This window comes from Camellia sinensis, chromosome 9, assembly GCF_055761805.1.
Source record: "Camellia sinensis isolate YWXY chromosome 9, ASM5576180v1, whole genome shotgun sequence".
Classification (NCBI taxonomy): Eukaryota; Viridiplantae; Streptophyta; class Magnoliopsida; order Ericales; family Theaceae; genus Camellia; species Camellia sinensis.
Window position 1 is genome coordinate 16,348,507 of NC_138969.1, and position 21,662 is coordinate 16,370,168.

Consider the following 21,662-nt stretch of genomic DNA (forward strand, 5'->3'; position numbering starts at 1 on the left):
TTCTGTGCTTGGTTTTGCACCAAGGACTTGTGTGTTTTGTATCTAAGGGTAGAGAGTAGCTTGTTAGCTACCCCTGACACCCACCGGCCTTGGATTGAGGCCATCGGCCGTGTATTCTTGCTACCGGCCATTGGTGAAATATATCATTGGCCAGTCGGCACTTAGTGTGGTCGGCCGACCATCTATATGGCAGATGGCCTCCTTTTCTGGCCGGTGCCACGTTTTTGCCTTTTTCAGGCATGGTGCAAGCCAACTGTGCCAACTGGAATGCACGGACCCTCCTCCCCATGCACGAGTGTGGCTGTTTTGCCCCTTTTGCACCTTTTTGGTCTAGCTTCTTGAGGAAGCTTGGACCTTTATCTTAGCTTCCTCAAGAAGCTTGGACACCTATCCCAGCTTCCTAAAGAAGCCTTGGCCCATTTGCCTTGGCTTCTTTAGGAAGCCTTGACCCCTTTGTTAGCTTCCCTTGGAAGCTTAACCTTTTCCATTGTCTATATAAGGAGACTAACCCTCTCCTTTGTTTTGGTTGAGCAAAATCAGACCTAACACATACATGTATCTGATATACACCTTCTCTCTCTATATCTCCCTCTCTCTCTTCATTTTGTGTGTGTTTGAGGGCCTAAAGGTGAGTTTTGTTCTTGGTTTTGCACTAAGACACACACCATCACACCATACTTCGACTTGGGAGGTCTTGAGGGTTTGTTCTTGAAGTTTTGAGGTGGTTTTGATCATAAGGAAGAGGCTGAGCTTGCTGTTCTTGAAGTGTTCTTCAAGGGTAACACTTTTGCTTTAGATTCTCCAATCTTGCACTAGTCTTTAACCTATCTTGCTTACTGATTTAGACTTTGTGTATAACTAAAAAAAAGTCTTGTATTTGCATGCTTAAGATACTTCATTAAGGTTTTTTTGGTGTTGGGGGTCGACCTCCCCCTCTAAGGCCTTGTTTGGCCCTTTTTGTGCTTCCATTGTTAAGCTTTGGTTACTTTGGTGTATTGGCCTTCTCACCACTGAAATCCAGTGGATTTTCAGTGGTGCAAAAGGGGGTTTGAAGTCTTGCATAGGGGAGGGACACCCCTCTCCCATTTGTGTCTCATTTGTCCATGTTTTGGCCCATAAGGGTAGCATATGTGCTTGGTTGTTTTTGGCCCCATTTCAGAGGTTCTTGGATATTATTTGGTCATATGTTGCCTCAGTCTTTGGTCAGATTTATGGCTTTTTACATGCATATTGTACTTGCCTTGCATTCCCCCATTTTGCCTAGAAATGTGCCTTGCATTTAAGCCATGATGCTTGTATGTTCTAGCTTAACTTCATGAAGGTTTTAGCATTATTTTGCCATGATCAAGGACTGTTGGGTACTGATTTGACCATGTTTGACATGTTTGGTATAGTTTCTATGTGTTTTGGCTTGTGAGCCTTGAGTGTGTAAGCCATAAGCATGCCTCATTTGGTCTATTTTCGGTGATTTGGAATCATTTTCCATGCCATTTCAGTCCATGTTTGATGCTTGCATACTTGGATTTGTTCTCCTTTCAATGCCTTAAAGAGGTGTAGTCTTATGCTCCATATTTTGGCTTTGGTGTATGCCTCTTTGCTTGAGTCATTTGGGATGCCATTTATGTGGGTTTTGGGGCTTATTCTACCATACCATATCTCTAATTTTGTAGGTCTTAATATCCATGCTTACCCTTTTTTGGATGCTCTTGAAAATTGCCTTCCATGCCTTAGCTTTAGGCCCTTTGGTTTGCATATTTGTTTTGCATGTTGGCACCTCCATTTTGGGCATTTTTTGCCACTATTTTGGGGTGGGCTGAGGCCTTCTCATTTCAGTATAAGTCCATCCTTGCATACTTTGCATGTTTGACATGTTGCATTGCATTGGTTGCATGCTTATATTGCACCATGTTTGCATGTTTGCATGTTACTTAGCTAAGTTACATTATATAGTCTTGTTGTATGCTTGACATGTTCATATTGCATTAGTGTAGCCTTGCATGAGTTGCATCACTTTGCATTGTATATGGCATACATGCATTGCATCGCTTAGTTTGGGGTGTCAAACCAAGCATGAGGGGAAAGGTGTGTTCGTACCCGAAGTAACGAAACACGTCTCAACCCTCGGTCGCCAATACCCTTGATCTCAACATGATAGGGTGTTAGCACTCATTTGTTTGTTGCATGCATCTACATTAAGTTGCTAACTTGGCTTCTTAGGCCATCATGCATCGAATTGCGTAGTTGATGGCCCGAGGGTCGAGGGCCATGCTCCCTTGATTCCATTGCATGATAGGGAGTGTGGCCATGCTCACATTTGCTTGAAAATTCCATGCCATACACTGCTTGCCCTCTGCTGCTGTCAACTGCAGGATTCTGCAGGAAGCAATGACCGGCCGGCCACCTACAGTGCCGACCGACCATCAGTGGCTGGCCGGTGGTACAACAGTTGGCCGATAAGCCCATTACCATGGCCGATGAACTTTAATTCTGGCCGGTGACATCCCAGAGCACTTAGAGGATGATTCAAAAGGGGTCTGGAGACTTTCAGAATTTTTAGAGGAGCAAGGCAGTGAAAACAGAGGCAGCAGTGCTATGATAGCGAGTTTCCGGGTGAGACGAGTCAAGCATGCATCATTCACACATTCCGAGGCAGGGCTGCGGCCACCTTCCTTCTGCATTTAATTTGTTAATTAGTTAGGAATTCTGTAATAATTAATTTAGCGGTATTCATTTGGTTGTGTAATATTTATTCAGACCCTCCGAGTGAGAGCAATTGTGTAATAAGTGTGTGTGAGTGTGTATATGTCTCCCAACCCCACATCTTTCTTCCCTTTTATTTATTAGCTTTCGATGGTTAGTCTAGGGCATGTTTCAATTAGCATACAGTATGATAGCATGTTTGCATCCATTCATTCGTTTTGCATGCACCGGGCTCGGCGCATCATTCTAACTGCATTTGTATTTCAATTCCAAATTGAATACGTGTTAGTTGTAGCATTTCACATGTCATTATAGATTAACCGAGCCTATCTTAGTTGCATTTTGTATGTGTTGCATTAGCCATCTTAACATGAACTAGGATCATGCATATGATTACTAACTAGTTTCTATTTTTGCTCGAAATACTCTGTAAGTTCTTATGCTTTAGCATCCTTACATGCATGTGAGTGTAACCATGACAGCATGCTTACCATGAGGCTATTTGCTTATATGATATAACTGCTTGAATGCCTGTGGATGGAGGTTGAATTACTTAAATTGGAATAATGCATTAAAACTGTGAGTTTTAAGCCCACTAGATAGTGGCAAAACCATCTTTTCAAAAGTCCACTTGAGGGTGATAAAACCTACATTTTAGCCTACTTGCGATTAGCAAACCATTTTCAAAACAAACATGCAATGTTTTGTTCCAATTTAGGCGATTTGGTCTATGCTTGTTTGCTGTGCGCATAACATAGTAATTCTAGGCTAATAACCGGAATAAGAACACATAATGCTTTCAAAACAAGATATCACGGTTAGTAAAGGCCGATCTTTGATCGGGCGAGAAGGGGTGCTCATAGCTCACCTTCCCCAATCGTACCCAAGTTCCCGAGCCAAGGCAACTTTGGCGATGACGGACACGTGGCCTTTGGCACCGAGTCAGGATTTCCTAAATTTTCCAAAATAAAATATTTAGGTGGCAACTCTGTATCTAGCAAAGCAGTCCATGTTTGGCACTTCTTTTCTAAAAATCTGTTTCTTTTCTCAAAACGATTTACCGGATTTGGACTCTTTGGTTCAGATTAAGAACCGTGACAATTTGAGTCCGAACTATAGTGAACCCAAAATGAACAAAATGGGGATCTCCTCCGAGACGTTCGGGGACGTCTACACACGCCTTGCTTATGAACCAACGGACAAAGCATTAGCAAGGTTACAGAGCTCGCCGTTCGTTCCGGCAATTGAGAACGCGCCACTTCCATCAGGCTTCCACCAGCCTAAGTTCACTACTTATGTCACAGCCCAAACCCGCCCCTATGGGTTTAGCACCGTAACCGGCCAGTAATCCGTGATTACCGAAGGCCTGCTTAACAGTAATAACAGTAATACAGAGTACAGGGGCTGGCAGAAGCCAAAACAGTAAATGAAAGATGTCCAATGAGTTGTGACAGTTTGTATGCAAAAAGACTTTTCATAACATACTCACATTTGAAACAAAAATAGTATGTACATACATCATATACAGACATCAGGTTAGGGACCGAATCCCTACCATAACAGTACAGTACAAGTCTATACAACATATACAAAACAGAAATAGAAGGGTGAATCTAAAACACCCCTAAGCAGCCTTGGCTTGAACATATTTGGAACCTCGCAGTAAGGCACAAAGGTCGGCTTGACAAAACAAGAGCTTAGCCTGACGCTCCTAGCAACGGTCCGGTGCCTATACACCTACATATATATATATATGAGCAGTGAGCTAAAGCCTAGTGAATAACATATGCGTAAAGAGGTTAGGAATGAATGTCCTTTCAGTATGTAAAACAGTCATTTGAACAGTATATCAGTTATTCGATCATAGCAGTCATAAGTGGTACATCTAATAGCAAACAGCACAGTAGGTCTTAATAGACCAAATAGTCAGTTGATGGCCATCATATCAGTAAACAGTAGTGGTTCCAACATGGGAACCGGCAGAGATCTTTGTAACAGTAGCAGTACAGTACAGTACAGTAACAGTAAGTTGCTATGGATGCCACAAATACAGTTCGCAAATAGGACAAACATTCATTCAGTAAGAAATATCATTTCAGAAAGCAGTACAGTTGATCATTCAGAAAATATTCATGGTTGAATATATTTTTACAACATTATTACTCACAGAGTTCTGGGCTACAGATAGGCTAGTGAGCGTCCTCGAATGCCAACCCCACACAATTACAAGATGAACACACACTAAGTTGCACGTTTGGGAAACAATAACTTAGTCCCTATCTTGACTCGGTGTGGTTCTACAACAATATCCTCATTAAGATGCCTTAAACTAGGCCTAGGAATGCCTAGGATGAAATGAGGATGCAAAGATGTACTTAAAAACACTTTTAAGAATTTTTAGAAAACAAGGATCTTGCTCGAGCGTGGCTTTCTACGCTCGAGCGGACATGCAAACAAAGGAGCTCCACTCGAGCGTGACTTTCCTCGCTCGAGCAGACTGCAAAAGTACTGGATGTATGAAATTCACGCTCGACAGGCGCTCGACCCCCGCTCGAGCGTGAGACACAAGTCCTCGCTCGAGCGTGCATTCCCTCCCTCGAGCAGACTGTAAACACATGCAAAGTACTGGATACACGCATTTCACGCACGAGCATTAATTCCTCCGCTCGAGTGGACTGCATGAACCCAGAGTGTACGCTCGAGCATGAACCTCCAAGCTCAAAGCTCAAATTCAACATTTAAAGCATCAATTTCGATCCTCTTGGGCTAATTTTCTAGAAAACTCTTGTAAACTCATAACATGACATGTTTCAAAGATCAATTTGTAAAATCAAAGCCCAAGGGTAGTTCAATTAAACACAATTTTCAAATAAACTTCAAGAACATACTTTAAAGGTGACATGCATGTATTCAACCAAATTCAAAGCTTCAAATGCTTGTTCAAAAGAGTCCAATCCCTCAAGAACATGATGAATTCATGGCCCAAAGCCAAAAATATGAACATGCATGTAACAATTTCCATGGAAACAACCTCAAAATGCTAGAACATGTACATGCATGCATGATTTAAGCTTCAATTCAACAATCTTAACCAATTCTAGACTTAGATAAGTGATTTACCATGAGCTATGCAAGAACCAACTCAAATACACAATTTAAAGGAAGAACTCCCTACCTTAGGTCCTCAATTATAAGAATGGAAGCTCAATTATGCACTTATCCTTCAAATCTTCTAGGTCTCCAAGCCAAATTAAGTGAACTCAATTCTTCTTCTCACTCTCAAGCTCTCTCTCACGTTTTGGTCTCTAGAAGTGGCTGAAGAAATGGTATGTCAAATGTGTGTGAAATGAAGAGGAGTGTTGGTCTAGAATTAGGCCACTAAGTGGCAATCTGGTAATTAAAGCCAACTAATGCAATTTAACATTATTGAATCCAATTTAATCATACCAAATCAAATTTCAACTAAATTTACCATAAAATCACATTAATTCTAACTAGCATGAAACACTAATCAATTCCAGATTCAGCCGCCGATAAGGCCTTCAATTTATAGTTCGAAACTTAAAACATAAACATATAATTAAATGACAAACAGATAGAAATGCATTTAACATAACACGTTCATGCAATCAATTTAGGATTTCATCCTAATCAGTTACTTATCATGTTCAGTCACAGTTTAGCAGTAATCAGTGGTGAGGGTTGTCACAACTTACGAAGGGAAGACAGACCCTTACATGCACTTAAGCCACTTTCGCCAGGTTATGGCAGTATACCGGCAGAACGAGGCCTTAATGTGTATTCTGTTCCCATCCAGCCTGGGCGACCTAGGTTTAACTGGTTCGAAAGGCTACCAGAAGGCAGCATCGCCTCCTGGGCACAATTGGCAGAGGCATTTGTAACTAGGTTCAGAATGAACACCAAAACACCAATGGAGATCGATCAGCTACTCTCCATTGACATGGGCGACAAGGAGACGTTGAGATCCTACAACAGTCGTTATTGGGAAACCTTCAACCAGATAAGAGATTGCCCCACGAATCTCGCCATCGCGCAGTATAAAAGAGGTCTACCAATCGGAAACAAGTTGAGGGACTCAATTACTATGACGCCACCCTTCACGATGGAGGCCTTAATGGAGCGAGTGCACCAGCACATTCAGGTAGAAGAGGATGGCACCCGTGCTAAAGCAAAATCTGGCACAACAGCAATGTCAGATAAAAAGACTACAGCAAAAGTCAACACGATAGAACGACCGAGCAGGAATAGGTGAGGTAGATGGGCCAACAAAGAGGACCCAGAGAAAAGATGGTTAAGAGTCCGCACTGCCATTACCACATTGTTCAAAAAATCAATCTACCAAATTCTCAGTGAAATACGTGATGAACTTTCGTCAAATGGCCAGCAAAGTTGAGAGAGGCACAAAAAGACTATGACGAGATGTCCCGATGCACCTTCCATGATGAAAAGGGGCACCGCACTGAAAATTGCACGCCGTTGAGGCAGCACTTGGAGGAGTTAGTGGTAGCTGGGCATCTGGACCAGTACATAGAAGGAGGGACACAGCCAGCCCCCCAGAACCATAATAACCCAAACGAAATGCCGGTCGACGCCCCACCTCAAGGCGTAATTAACGTAATACATGGAGTATTCGAACCTGAGCGGGTATGTGAGCTCAGGGGAATGATAAAAAAGGCTGAGCATTTAAGAGAGGTATTAAGTGCACAGTCTGTCATCAAAAATGGGAGAACAGAGGCCATGAATGTCATATCTTTTTTAGACAAAGACTTGGTAAGAATATACTGCCCTCACAATGACGCACTGGTCGCCACTTTACGCGTCAAGAATTACGACATCAAGTGGATTTTGATTGACCAAGGGAGCTCATGTGAGATAATGTATTACGAAACCTTCAAACAACTAAAACTGGAGGACAAAGACTTGGCACCTGCAGCATCTCCCCTAATCGGATTCAACTCAATACCAGAGTGGCCAGTAGGCAAGATAATCCTCCCAGTCAAAGCAGGAAGTATGACGAAACAAGTGGAATTTTGGGTATTGAAAGTCCCTTCCACTTACAACATAATCTTGGAAATGACATGGTTGCACGCGATGCGATCGGTAGCTTCAACCTACCATCAGGTATTGCGATTCCCGAACGAAGCCGAAGTAATTGAAGAGATCTTTGGAGACCAAATTATGTCCAAACAATGCTTCGTCACAATAAATGGCAGCCGCGCTGCCAAAGGGTATGTACAGATAGTGGAAGAACTTGAGAGCAATGAACTGTTTGTGGATGTTGGCAAGGCCGCTGAACAGAAGACAGTGGAAGACTTGGTACAGGTAAGAATAGATGAAAAAGACCCAGAAAAGTTCTTTTTGCTCGGCTCATCTTTGTTCAACACTGAGATAATAGAGGTGGTGGAATTTTTAACCTCTAACATCGAAGTGTTTGCCTGGACACCGTATAACATGCCTGGCATTGACCCAAACTTCATCGGTCACCAACTGAACGTCCACCCAACTGCCAGACCAATTATACAGCGCACTTACAAATCAGCACTCCACCATGCCAAGATAGTGGCAGAAGAAGTGGGAAACTTGTTGGAAGCAGGAGCTATCAGAGAAGTGCACTATCCCAGGTGGATCTCCAATACTGTGGTAGTGCCAAAGAAGAATGAAAAATGATGTGTCTGCATAGATTATAAAATAGTCAACAAGATGTGCCCAAAGGATAGCTTTCCCCTCCCACGAATAGACTAACTGGTAGACCTAACGGAAGGGCACAATCTGCTTAGCTTTCTTGATGTGTATAGAGGATACCATCAGATCGCTATGTATGAGCCAGACCAGGAGGTCACATCCTTCACAACTCCCAGAGGGCTGTATTGTTACAAGGTCATGCCCTTTGGCCTAAAGAACGCTAGGGCAACGTTCCAACGGATGGTCACCAAGATGTTTGAACCATTGTTAGGCAGAACAATGAAGGCTTACATTAACGACATAGTGGTCAAAAGCAAGGATAAAAGGGACCATCTCAGGGACCTAGGTGAAATGTTCTAGATTCTAAAGAAGAACAAGTTGTGCCTAAATGCATCCAAGTGTGCGTTCGGCGTTGGATCAAGCAAATTCCTAGGTTTCCTGGTAACCAACCGAGGTATTGAAGCAGACCCCTCCCAGATCAAAGCAATCCAGGATCTGGAGAGGCCCAACACAGTAAAAGAGGTGCAGCATCTCACCGGCCTAGCAGCCGCGCTAAACCGGTTCATAAGTCGGTCGTCAGATAGATGTCGACCATTCTTCCAAGCATTAAAGGCCAAGTTTGAGTGGGATGAAGAATGTGACCGCGTCTTAGAAATTCTGAAAGAATACATATCTTCTCCACCATTGCAAGTGACCCCAATACCTGGAGAAGAGCTCTTTCTGTACCTGGCAGTTTCACAGCACGCAGTCAGGGCGATGTTAGTCAGAGCGAAAGGAGTCCAACACCAGCCCATCTTTTATGTTAGCAAGACCTTACTGGGCGTAGAAACCAGGTACTTACCATTGGAAAAATTGGCCTTAGCCTTCATGATGGCCTCTAGGAAGCTATCGCATTACTTCCACGCCCACACCATTATTGTTTTAACAGCTTTCCCATTAAAAGCTTTATTTGAGAGGGCGAACTTTTCTGGGCGAATCTTGAAGTGGTCAATTGAATTAGGGCAATTTGATATCAAGTTTCAACCCAAAACCGCAATAAAAGTCCAAGCTTTGGCAGACTTTGTGGCAGAATTCACACTAGGAAGTCATCATATCTACCCAATTGACTTGACTGGCACAACTGAAAAGGGAATGAAAAGCGCCGCAAGAACTGCGCAACCCCCAAAACAAGATACCCAGCCACATCCCAAGGCCTACCGAGCTGAAGAAAGGGAGCAAGAGGCAGACCACGCTATGCCTAGCAAAGACTCATCAACAAGTAACAACTTGGTACAATCAGATAATGAGGGGCAAACAGTAGGTATGGACCTTGAAGAAGACATCGGCAACACTGACGACCCAAAGACATCATCTAACCCCTCCACTTGCTGGAAGCTATTTGTTGGAGAGATGTGGAAGCTCTTTGTGGATGGAGCATCCAATAGGCACGGCGCAGGACTTGGCATAGTCCTTATCTCACCAGATGGCCTGGTAGTGGAATAGGCAGTCAACCTTGGCTTCCCAGCATCAAATAACGAGGCGGAGTATGAAGCACTTTTAGCAGGCCTGAAATCAGCACTCTACATGAAGGCAACCGAGTTAATGGTTTACAGTGATTCCCAGCTAGTTGTAAACCAAATTTCAGGCGACTACGAAGCAAAGGATGAAAGGATGGCTAAGTACCAAGAGTTAGTTAGAAAGAAGATCATGAAGTTTGAAGTTTACGGATGAATAGATTGGCCGAGAAGAAAATAGCAGAGCAGACGAACTAGCAGGCTTCGCTTTAATGGCAGATACATCCATCCCACATCCATTATTGACCGACTTCCTACCAAGACTAAGCATTAAAGAACCCGAAGTAGAAGAAGTATGTTGTGCCGAACTAGGCCCTTCATGGATGAACCCCATTATAGTATTCTTGAAAGACAGCATCTTACCTGAAGAGAAGAAAGAGGCCAACAAAATAAGAGCAAAGTCACAGCGATTTTGGCTCTCCCCATCTATGGCCTTGTACAAGAAATCCTTCACAGGACCTTACCTAAAATGTGTTCATCCCAGGAAGGTCGAAGCATTCTTGTTCGAGATACACAAAGGTGTATGCGGAAGCCACCAAGGGGAAAGATCTTTGGCCTACAGAGCAATTTCACAAGGATATTGGTGGTCATACATGCAAGCAGATTCAGAGAAGTATGTCAAGAAGTGCGAGAAATATCAGAAGTTCGCACACCAAATACATCAGCCAGCTAGAGAACTCCTACCATTAACTAGCCTGTAGCCCTTCGCAATATGGGGCTTGGACATATTAGGACCACTTCCAACGGCACCCGGCAATAGAAAATTCTTTCTTGCAGCAACAGACTACTTCACAAAGTGGGTGGAAACAGAAGCACTCGCATCAATAAAGGAGAAGGATGTAAATAAGTTTATCTGGCAGAATATCATCACTCGGTTCGGCATACCCAAGGCACTAATATCTGACAACGACACTTAATTCGATGGCAAATTTTTTAGAGGCTTTTGTGATGAGTACAAGATAGAATTCTACAATTCCACACCAGCATACCCCCAAGCGAAAGTTGTCTTGGATGGATTGAAGAAAAGATTAGAAAATACAAAAGGCAAGTGGGCTGAGGTGCTTCCCCATGTTTTATGGGCTTACCGTACCACACCCCGGCGATCAACTGGAGAAACGCCGTTCTCCTTGGCCTATGGCATGGAAGCAGTAATCCCACTAGAAGTTGGTCTCCCCACCATCAGAAGCGAAAATTTTGACCCAGAGTTAAATGGAGAAGCCATTGCCTTGGAACTCGACCTTGCAAAAGAAAGAAAAGAAAGAGCACTAGTTCGCATCGCCTCATACCAACGAGAGTTATCAAAAAAATATAACAAGACAGTATATCCGAGGCAATTCAAGATTGGAGATTGGGTACTGCGCAAAGTGATGGAAAACACCCTGGTACCCGGAGATGGCAAGTTAGGACCTAATTGGGAAGGACCATACAAAGTGGTTGAATTAGCTAGCAAAGGGGCATACCACTTGGAGGATTGAGATGACAAGACCATTCCCAAGACATGGAACACTGCCAATCTCAAACTATTCTATTTTTAGCTTTTTATTATATGTAATTTTTTTTAATAAAACAAGTAGTTTCCTTTTCAGTATAATTATTTTCTTCTGAAAAAGTTGTTTTAGAGAACTAGGAGCATCAAAAGTAGAGTTGGCCGGAATAACCAACTTTGCGTTCTCTTCAACCAAGATTAGGATCTGAGCTGAAGAGGTTGGCTGGAAAAACCAACACTTACTTTCCTAAGCAGAGATAAGGATCTAGGTTGTAGGACGTTTGGCAGGAACAACCAAACACTTCGCTCAAGATTGGTAGGAATAACCAACTTTGGGCTCTCTTTAGCCAAGATTAGGATCTGAGCTGAAGAGGTTGGCTGGAAAAACTAACACTTTCTTCTCCTAAAGCTGAGATAAAGATCTAGGCTGCAGGAAGTTTGGCAGGAATAACCAAACACTTGGCTCCAAGTTGGCAGGAAAAACCAACTTTAAGTACTCTTCAGCCGAGATAAGGATCTAGGTTGAAGAGTGGTTGGCTGGAATAACCAACTTAAGTACTCTTCAGCCGAGATAAGGATCTAGGCTGAGGAGTGGTTGGCTGGAATAACCAACTTTAAGTCCTCTTCAACCAAGATAAGGATCTAGCACTACAAGAATTAACACTTTTGGCAACAAAAAAATTGGTCGCTAAAAGTCGATTTTTGGTCGGCAAAAGTTATCCGCGACCAATTTTTTTTGTCGCTAGTTTGGTCGCCAATTGAGGGTCGGCAAAAGTAATTCGCGACCAAAATTTTCGTTGGTCGGGAAAAGTTGGATTTGCCGACTAAATTTTTGGTCGCTAAATATATCATTACTGCGACTAATCTATTTTGTCGCAAAAACATTTTGGTCGCGAAAAGTCGCCTTTTGCCGACCAAATATCTTAGTCGCCAATTGTCACATTCCACGACCAATAATTTTGGTCGCCAATTAACACATTCAACGACCAAATTTTTTTGTCGCCAATTGTGACAATTGACGACAAAAAATTTTGGTCGCCAATTGTGACATTTCGCGACCAATAATTTTGGTCGCCAATAGTCTCATTCTGCGACCAAAATTTGTTTGGTCGCCAATTGTGACATTTTGCGACCAAAAAACTTTGTCACCAATTGTGACATTCTGCGACCAAAATTTGTTTGGTCGCCAAATGTCACATTTCGCGACTAATCACTTGGTCGCCAATTGTGACATTCTGCGACCAAAATTTTTTATTTTTTATTTTTCGACCTAGATCATATGAACTATCGACCAAATAAAACATATAAGCAGGAACCTTTGCCTCTCATGTGCTTGTTCATAGAAGATGTCTTTTGGGAATAATTTCTATGGTTCAATTCTCTAAACATTTTAACAAAAAAGGATTCTTATTTACCTGTTGCAACATATTCTGGAGCAGCATAACCATATGTGCCCATAACTCCTGTTGTCACATGCGATTCTCCACCTGAGGGCCCCAATTTCGCCAAGCCAAAATCTGAGATTTTTGCATTGTAGTTCTGTAAAAAGAAAACAAAACACACAAAAGCTTTCAGAATAATTGTTTTCCATGTTTGCCCCATTTTATCATAGGTCATGTTTGTTTCAATGGAAAATGCACAGGATGAATCTCATTACATGAATGTCGTTAGAGGAAATATCTATCTACATGATTGTGATGTTGATACACCACTTGTTTTGTTGAATGATTTAAAAAGATGAAATGGCAGTCCCTGTATTCTAGATAAGTGCTCAAGTCACTCTCCCAAGTCTTGAGACCTTATTATAGACCTTGTCATTAAGAAAACACAGATAACAAGTACTGGCCAGAATTCATGATTCGTTCCTCACTAGGAGGAGGTCACAAGTTTGACGTTCCCTCCCCCTCTAATTGATACAAATTTTTGCAAAAAAAAAAATATGGATACCTAGGGGTAAGCCAAGCTTAAAACCCAGGTTCGAGCCCCGGGATCAACTTCCCCTCCCCTTCCCCCGCCCCAAAAAAAAATGTACTCAACTCTTTTCTTACATTCCCTTGTCACTCAAACAGAGGACACACATTCCATTCCAAGATAGTCACCATATTCAAAGTTCCTTTTCCTACTTATTCTTATTGTCAGTGCCTTTTCAGAACACAAGTATAAAATCCAACTCATTAACTTACGAGGCACGATCATATAAATTCTCACCCATCAAGCAGTATATTAGATGCTTTGAAGTCCCTGTAAATGACTTTCTTGTCTGATGTGTGCAAGCAAGCAAGGCCCCGTGCTGCACCAATGGCTATTTTGAGCCGTATGTCCCAAGAAAGTGGCTCAACAGCAGAACTCCCTGCACAACCAAAAAAATCCAGCAATCAATTCAATGCAATATAACCATGGACAGCTAGTTTTTCTTTTCTTTTCTTTTCTTTTCTTTTGTTCTTTGCTAAAGTTCTTACGTCTGAAAAGATGGTAAAAACAACATTGCATGGGTGAGAAAAGAAATCTCAAAGCACCAACTTCCAACACCAGTGCTGGCATGGTGGAGGCCAGCCAAAACAGTGATCACCATCCTTTTTAGGTGAACCTTATTGATTGAGTTCGAAAGCACCACGTATGTGCATATGACTCAGTGGTGGTGCTATGAGAGTAATGAATAATTTTCCAAGAGAATAAATATAAGGGTGATTAAGAGACGGATGTTATTGGATATAACAAACCTCCACACTTATAGCCAACAGGACGGTCAGAGAGGTTGCAGTGTTTGGGAATGGTTATGGCAATTTCAGGGTTGACTCCAGAGTTTTTAGCAGTGTTGGAAAGCATAACAGCGCAAAGGCATCCAGGGTTCTGGCCCAACTTCTTCACCTGAAGGCAGCAAGCACTAGAAGGTGTAGCATTTTCATCCTTTGCTGCTGATGCACAAGGAATCAACTTGAAAGCTTCTGTGTCTGGAGAAGCCTTTCCACATTCACCAGCCCCATTAACCCCTCCAAGCTCTGCAATGCCTAGAAACAAAAGAAACCCCAGAACACAAATGTACTTCTTTGAAGCTTCCATTTCTTTTACTGCTCTGTGTGTGTGTGTGTAGCTCAAACTCTTTGCAACTCCATGGGCTTTATAGAAAAAGATGACTGGATTACCAACTAGCAAGTAGGATCAACATAGTTGGTGGGTACACAAGAAAACCCACAAAGTCAGTGGAAAGAGCACTAGACCAAATTTTGTTGTTTCTATGTCAGCACTTGCTCCACTTAAGAAGGGGTTTTGAGGGTTATCTGGCAATTTTTAGCCAATGAACACTCAGATGCCTGCCAAAGTCATCACTCACACTTCATTATTTTGTTCATCCTTGAATATGCAAAGGGAGTTTATCACAAAAAACTGTCGGTGACAATGACAATAAACTGTCAGTGACCAATATTTAAAGATCACAACGCCACCCATACTCTGGAATTTTGTAATATCTGGTGTTGATTATTGCAAGCTAAAGCATTTCATCCCAACTTTTCGTATAAGTTGCAATAACCTCCCATTTTGAAAAAATAAAATAAAATAAGCCCCACAAATTTAAGTCACATTGGGCTCCTATGAAGTTTAAATTCACATTAGCCTCATTTCAATAGTAATTCATTAGTCAGACGAATAGAAAATTTATATTGTCATCTTTTTTAAATCAAAATATATATTTTACCTTATTTATTTTTGTGCTCTCTCACCAGATGTATGAGTTTAACTCCTTTAGCATTACTGAAAGAGAGATCAGTATAATAATGTCAAAACTATAAGGTTTATTATATTTTCTCCAGACTTGAGGATAGGTTTATTGCATCAAACAGTATTACACAACTTCAATAATTAAAAGATCGGTATTAGTTCCAGAAACTGCACCAAATGAGTAGTTGCTTCTGATTGTGCAACCATATCTTCAAAAGAAGCTGCGGATCTGCAACATTAGCCAACCCAGTGGTAATAAATGTATATATTAATGCAGAAAGCATTGTAGGTAACAAAGCACAAACCACAATCAGAGCTCAAAATGAAAATTGAGATCAATCTGCATCAATGCTACCAAGCTCATTATCTGTGTCCACAAAATCTACGTATCGAGCTCAAGTCCTCTGGTAAATTATGGCTTGCAATTTTTCATAGGAATTTTGAAGAGCTGAGCTTGTTTGGTTTGAATTTTTAGGATTTACTTTTCAAAAAAATTGAATTTTCTTTTTGTAATTTTTTTTTTTCACTAAATTTTTTTAATATTCTAAACAATTTTATTAATTTTTAAATACACCAAACATAAATACACTTCAAGAATATAATATTTGTGAAAAAAAAATCTTTAAAAAATTCACTAAATATCAAAAATACAAAAAAATAAAAAATAACAAAAATATGAGAGTTCAATACATTTTACGTATTCTTGTGTATTTATTGATTTTTTTTTAAAAAAAATTTACAAATATTTTACTTTTTAGATGCATAGTAAGATGCATCTACAAAGTAAAAAATTTGCTTAAAACTCAATTTCAAAAAAATTAAATCCAAAATATTGAAATCAAACACACTTTCCTCCTATGATGCTGCTTACTCAATTTTTCTTATTTTGCACCTTATAGAGTATGCTTAGATCTTGTATTCCTGGAAGGGGAAAAACAATTTTTATTTTGTTCCTTTTTTTTCCTTTTCACTACACATCCAAAATTCAAACAGTCTCATCCCCACAAAACTTATTAACTGCCAATCCAAGGCACCTATCATCAAAGGATAAAATAGCAGTGGTGAGATGCTGACATATGGCACTATCTAGTTCTGGTTCTTTCTTTTCTCTTTTTCTTTTTTTGGGACATCAATGTTGCAAAAACCATTGTGTTTACAAGCCTGGTGTTCAAGTATTTTAGAGCTAGAGAAACCGGCTTTGAGCAAGGAAAATGAGCTCCACTACTATCTCAAATATTTTGACCAATCACTGCACAACTTAAGAAATGTCAAAAATATGTTATGCAATACATAAATTTGTATACACAGTCAAAGTTTGGACACAAATTAAAAGAGCCCATGCCAATTACAAATCTAGGAAGGGATGTGCACTGCCTCCAAGCCCACCAATTTTCATCGGCTCACAGGCTCACATTAAGGGGTTAATGGGGAGGAGAGCACGAGCTTCCCCATCCTATTCAATATAGATTTATAATTTAACCTTAAAAGGTTGGTTATCCTTCATTTTGCAAAGACAACCAATAAAATTATGTTACAACCATCTCTCGCTCTCTCTCTCTCTCTCTCTCTCTCTCTCTCTCTCTTCCATTCATAAAACAAAGAGAAGAAAACACACAATTCAATCTCTAGTATGCCTCTTCTATCATCCTCCTTCCTCCCAAAATTTTCATCCCTTATTATACCAAAGGTAACATAAGAAAAAACAAAACGTATTTTGACAACACAGATGACAAAGCGGACAAAGAATATAATGGAACTTGATCCATGAGGCCAATTGGGCAAGCACACTCCTAAACTTTAAAAAATAATAAAAAATAAAAAATAAAAAACCCACAGATCAATAATTTTTCTATGGTTTATCTCATCAAGCATCATATTATTGCACATATGAACACCAAAAAATGGATGCATATGCATCAAGACACCCTTCAACCAACAGAATTCTTCTCTTTCATTGCATTATCTTTGAAATAGTTACGAACAGTGTTATTAAATGTGCACCTAGGCCCAAGTCCCACCTAGGCCCAAGGTTTTCACCTTGTAGTGTTCCAAGCTAGGCAACTTTGATAAATCGCACTTAAGGCGTGCGACTAGGCCAAGGCGCAAAAAAGCCCAAGGCTTGCGCCTTGAGGGCTTCTTTTTTTTTTTAATTTATTTTTATTGTTATTTTGATTGGTTTTGTTTAAAATCTAACCATTGATTAAACATGATGCAACTATAAAAGATCCACACTCTTAAGTACACATGCCAATACATTGGGCATTCAGCCACAAATCAACAATAGAAGAAAAATTTGTCTTAATTTCTAATCTCTAAAGAACACTTTACTACTGCCTGCTTTCGTTATCGAGTCCAGCAGCTCCAAAAAATCTTCTTCACGTTGCTATCTTCTTCTTCTTACATTTCTCTCTCATTCTTTTCTCTTCTCTTCTTCTCTACATCGTTGTCTTCTCCACTTCTCTTATCTACGTTTCTTCTTCTCTACATTGTTTTCTCGTACAAGGTACGCCTCACTTCGGTAAAGCCTGCACCTCACCTTGTGTCTTGCGTCTTGCACCTGGGCCCCAAGAGACCTTGGCGCCTCGGTGCGCCTATCGCTTTTAATAACGTTGGTAGCCAAAATTCAAGGAAGCTATCTAATGGTGTGCTTGACAGACAAAAAAATGCAAATACCTGACTCATGACAGATTTCAATATGTCACATTATCAATAAGATCACAAGATTACAACATAATATTAACCAACAAATTCTTCCCTCTCAATGCGTACTCTTGGAAAGAAAAGAATTCAAGGAAAGTATCACGTACAGGGCTAGATATATAAATGAGTTGAACGTACCTCATCAAGCAAGTTACTCTTATCTCCAATCATGACTCAACTCTTCACTAAAGATTAGAGTAAAAATTTGAACAAAATTTTCAGTGGATCTATAACATTATCACTATTAAACTTAAATTTTAAAATAAAATCTCATCTATTCCTTGCAAATGGCTAATTAAATAATGCTACATGTCACCAAATAGTTAGAATTTGAGTTTGCAAAAGTATCTCCCTTTATTTGGGTAGAAAAATGATAAACTCAATTTGATATGAGTTTGAGACAAAATGGAGGCTAGAGAGTGGTTTGGAGTGTGTTCTTAATCAAATATGAACTTGAGTTATAATTTGAGCAAAGACAACATCTCCAGTCCTTACTTTTTACCCATATCAAATTTAAATGGAATTATTATTAAGGCACTAGATGGCAAATTCATTACACTTGAGTTCATTAAATAAAAAATTTCTTCTCAAGTCTACATATGTATAATCCAGTCAAGAACACAACTAAAAAGTCATTTTTAACCATTCCTCCTACATTCTCCGACTAATGCCGCTAAACTAGAGGAACTAACAAAAGGCAAGCAACTAAGCAATCTAAACTAGGGGGAAAAAGTCCCAAAAATCAAATCTGCAAGACTGCAAGAAAATGTTCAAAACTCAAATCCTCAATAATAGAACAATGTTCTTTTTTTTTTGTGGTGTGGTTCTAATGTGTTTGGCAGTTGACAGATCAGACCTATATGAGCTCAATATATAGCACAAATCAATTGGATAGCACAGAAATCATAGGCCTCACATCACATAAACAGAATTACCATGCACATGTATTATATGTAATCGATGCATATCAATCCTGGGAGTGGTTATGCTTGAAGAACTCAATGCTGAAGTAAACCATGTCATCCTACCCATTTATGGAAGTAGATAGAACAAGACAAAAAAGGTGTCCGTAGAGAGATTTGTGTGATCCTTTCGCTCTACAAACCTGTTGAGAATCGGCAAGGAGAGAGACAGAGAGAGAGAGAGAGAATGGGAAGGGATGGAGCATGGGCAAAAAAGACTCTTCAACCATATTTTTGACTGATGAATAACATGTCCATAATATAAAGACTGTAGCGGAAATTTTTTAATTTGATGAATTTAACTCGAATAAATTTGTCATTTATTGCCTTAACTCTAATAATCCCAATTTCAGTAAAATCTCTCCAACCTTGCCCAAACTTGTTTTCTTTACTCAAATCAAGAGACACTTTGATCTACGACTCCACCACTCACCAAGCTATTACCAAATTTCAGCTTGACCATTTTAGTACATTTTAGTATTCTATATTGAATGACACACTTGCCAAATCCACCTGTGAACGCAGGGGCCTAAGGGTGGCTTGTGGCCCCTGCTATGGTCACAAAAATTGTATTAATTCTTATTGTTTTAGTTCTTTCTGTATAATGCAAAGGGTGCCATCCCTCTGCCACTCAGCAAGCTTTTACTTCACCAAATTTCAGTTTGACGATTTTAGTACTCTATATCGAATGTCATCACTATTAAATCAAAATGAGTTACCAAAACACATCCAATTGTCACCACTATTAAATCAAAATGAGTTCTGAAAAGTTATGAAATTAGTGATGTTTGGTTATGATCCATTGATGTTTTTGCTTTATGTTATGAACTCAGTGGTATTTGGTTAAAATGTAGTGTTGTATATGAACCAAATGAATTTATATGCACTTTTTTTAAGTGGTATTTGGTTAAAATTTTTATACTTTTAAAGCTCTAAGTAACATCATGTTTCATACAACATAAAAGTGTCCACAAAATCATATTTTCTTGCTTTTTAAAATTTTATTTGTAGATTTAATGATAATCTTTAATTTTTATGTTATTTTTTAGTTGAACTTAAATATAATATTTTCGTTCTAATGAAATGAGAAAAACTATGGTACATATGCACCTTATAACTAAAGAAGAAAATAACATACCTTCATACTTTACGAGCTATAACTAAAAAAAAAAGTTATAACCAAACAACACGAGTCATAACTAAAATAAAATCAAAACTAAAGAAAAAAATTAATCATAACTAAAACAGGAAATGGCATAACTTAGGAGTGCTTGCGATAGGGGATGTTTATAGTAGAATTTCCCGAATGAAATAATTATAATTTTATTGTCAATTTTGAATAAAACTATCAGTGAGAGTTAAGATAAAAAACCATATAAATTATAATCAAAATAACATCACATTATGTCATGTAACAAACACCATAATGAGTGATCTGGTACACAGGTGTGTATTACAAAACTTTCATTAAAATTAAAATGGAAAAAAATACATATATCTGAAGCAATCTAAGAAAGGAACATAGAAAGGAAACTAGTTCCTTACACTTAAAAAGCTGATTCAGGGGAGAGACTGAGAGACTCTCTTTTCTCTCTCACTCATTTTGTGCCTCTGTCTGAACCGAACAGAGACTGCATATCCTTGCTCCGTCCGGTTATTCTGAAGGCATATTTACCTATATATATAAATCTTGTGTATATATCTGTCCAGGTATATATATATATATATATGTACACAAGCATAGATACACATACACATCAACTATATTAAATTTGTTAATGCATAAATTAGTAAAATATGTCCAGACAGCCAGCCCTTCAGTTATGTACACTACAGCAGACAGACAGAACAGGCACTACAGCAGACACACAGCACAGAACACACTCTAAATCAAATGCACCAGAACATAACAACAACCAGGGCAGCAGTTCACAAGTTAATATTAGACCAAACTCTCCTTCAATAAAGAGGAGCTTGGAGCTAGCACAAGCTCCAAGCTTCAGTTGGTGAGAAACCAACAAATAAAGCGAAGCAACAGAACCAACAAACAAATCAGCCAATAGCCACTGCTGAGCACAATCAAGAGCACGAGATTATGAATGGCTATGAAAAATACAAATAAATAAATATGTCAAATCCGGGATAAAGCATGACAAAATGGTCTAAGTTGAACTCCTACTTATGAGGCAAAATAAATAATAACTATATATCTTGTCTAGATGTCCCAAATGAGATGTAAAGTAATGGCTCATAATATATATATTAAATCTTGCTACAATTGTCTTCCCAAATCTCTTAATGAGACGCATAACCCAACCTTTTTCTGGGATCCAAAAGAGAGCTACATAATAATAATACCTTTGAAAATAATTGGCAAAAGTAGCTAGGATTTTTATGTTAGTTTTGTTTTGTGTTGTGATTTTTATGTTAGGGTTGGAAATTGGATTTTGTTTTATAATTTTCGATAGTTATGATGTCTTGCAGATCTAAAATGGATGTTGGGATTGTTGTTTGGTTGCCGGCTCCTAATGGCAGTGGAACGGTGGTGGGTTGGTGGCTCTGTTTGTGAGTGAGGAAGGAGATGAAAGAAAGGGGAGAATAAAATGTCTATTTTGCCCTTGATAACCAATCACATGACATGCTAATTTTCCATCTAATGTTTCTTAACCTAAATTTTTAGTTGGACCAAAATGACACATAATTCAATATCTAGGATTAAAAGTCAGTCAATTAAAACTACAGAGAGCAAACTACAAGGACTACTTGCGCGTAATTTATCCTTTTTATTTTGTTGTTTTTTGAAGTTTGAAAAGTCTCATTGCTTTTATATTGTTTTCATTT

At 39.5% G+C, this 21,662-nt stretch overlaps 1 protein-coding gene and 1 non-coding gene across 2 annotated transcripts; both read right to left on the reverse strand.

Moving 5' to 3' along the window:
* Nucleotides 1–13,646: 13,646 nt before the first annotated feature.
* LOC114294358 (uncharacterized) lies at nucleotides 13,647–15,620 on the reverse strand. Its single transcript, XM_082888803.1, has 3 exons — nucleotides 15,334–15,620; nucleotides 14,163–14,753; nucleotides 13,647–13,792 (listed from the first exon to the last, which is right to left on the reverse strand). The coding sequence occupies exons 2-3, from the start codon at nucleotides 14,500–14,502 to the stop codon at nucleotides 13,647–13,649; spliced, it is 486 nt and encodes a 161-aa protein (XP_082744929.1). The 5' UTR covers nucleotides 14,503–14,753; nucleotides 15,334–15,620.
* Nucleotides 15,621–20,313: 4,693 nt separating this feature from the next.
* On the reverse strand, nucleotides 20,314–20,491 carry LOC114307599 (small nucleolar RNA snoR138). Its single transcript, XR_003645180.2, has one exon. It is a non-coding gene; the product is annotated as a small nucleolar RNA snoR138 (small nucleolar RNA).
* Nucleotides 20,492–21,662: the final 1,171 nt, after the last annotated feature.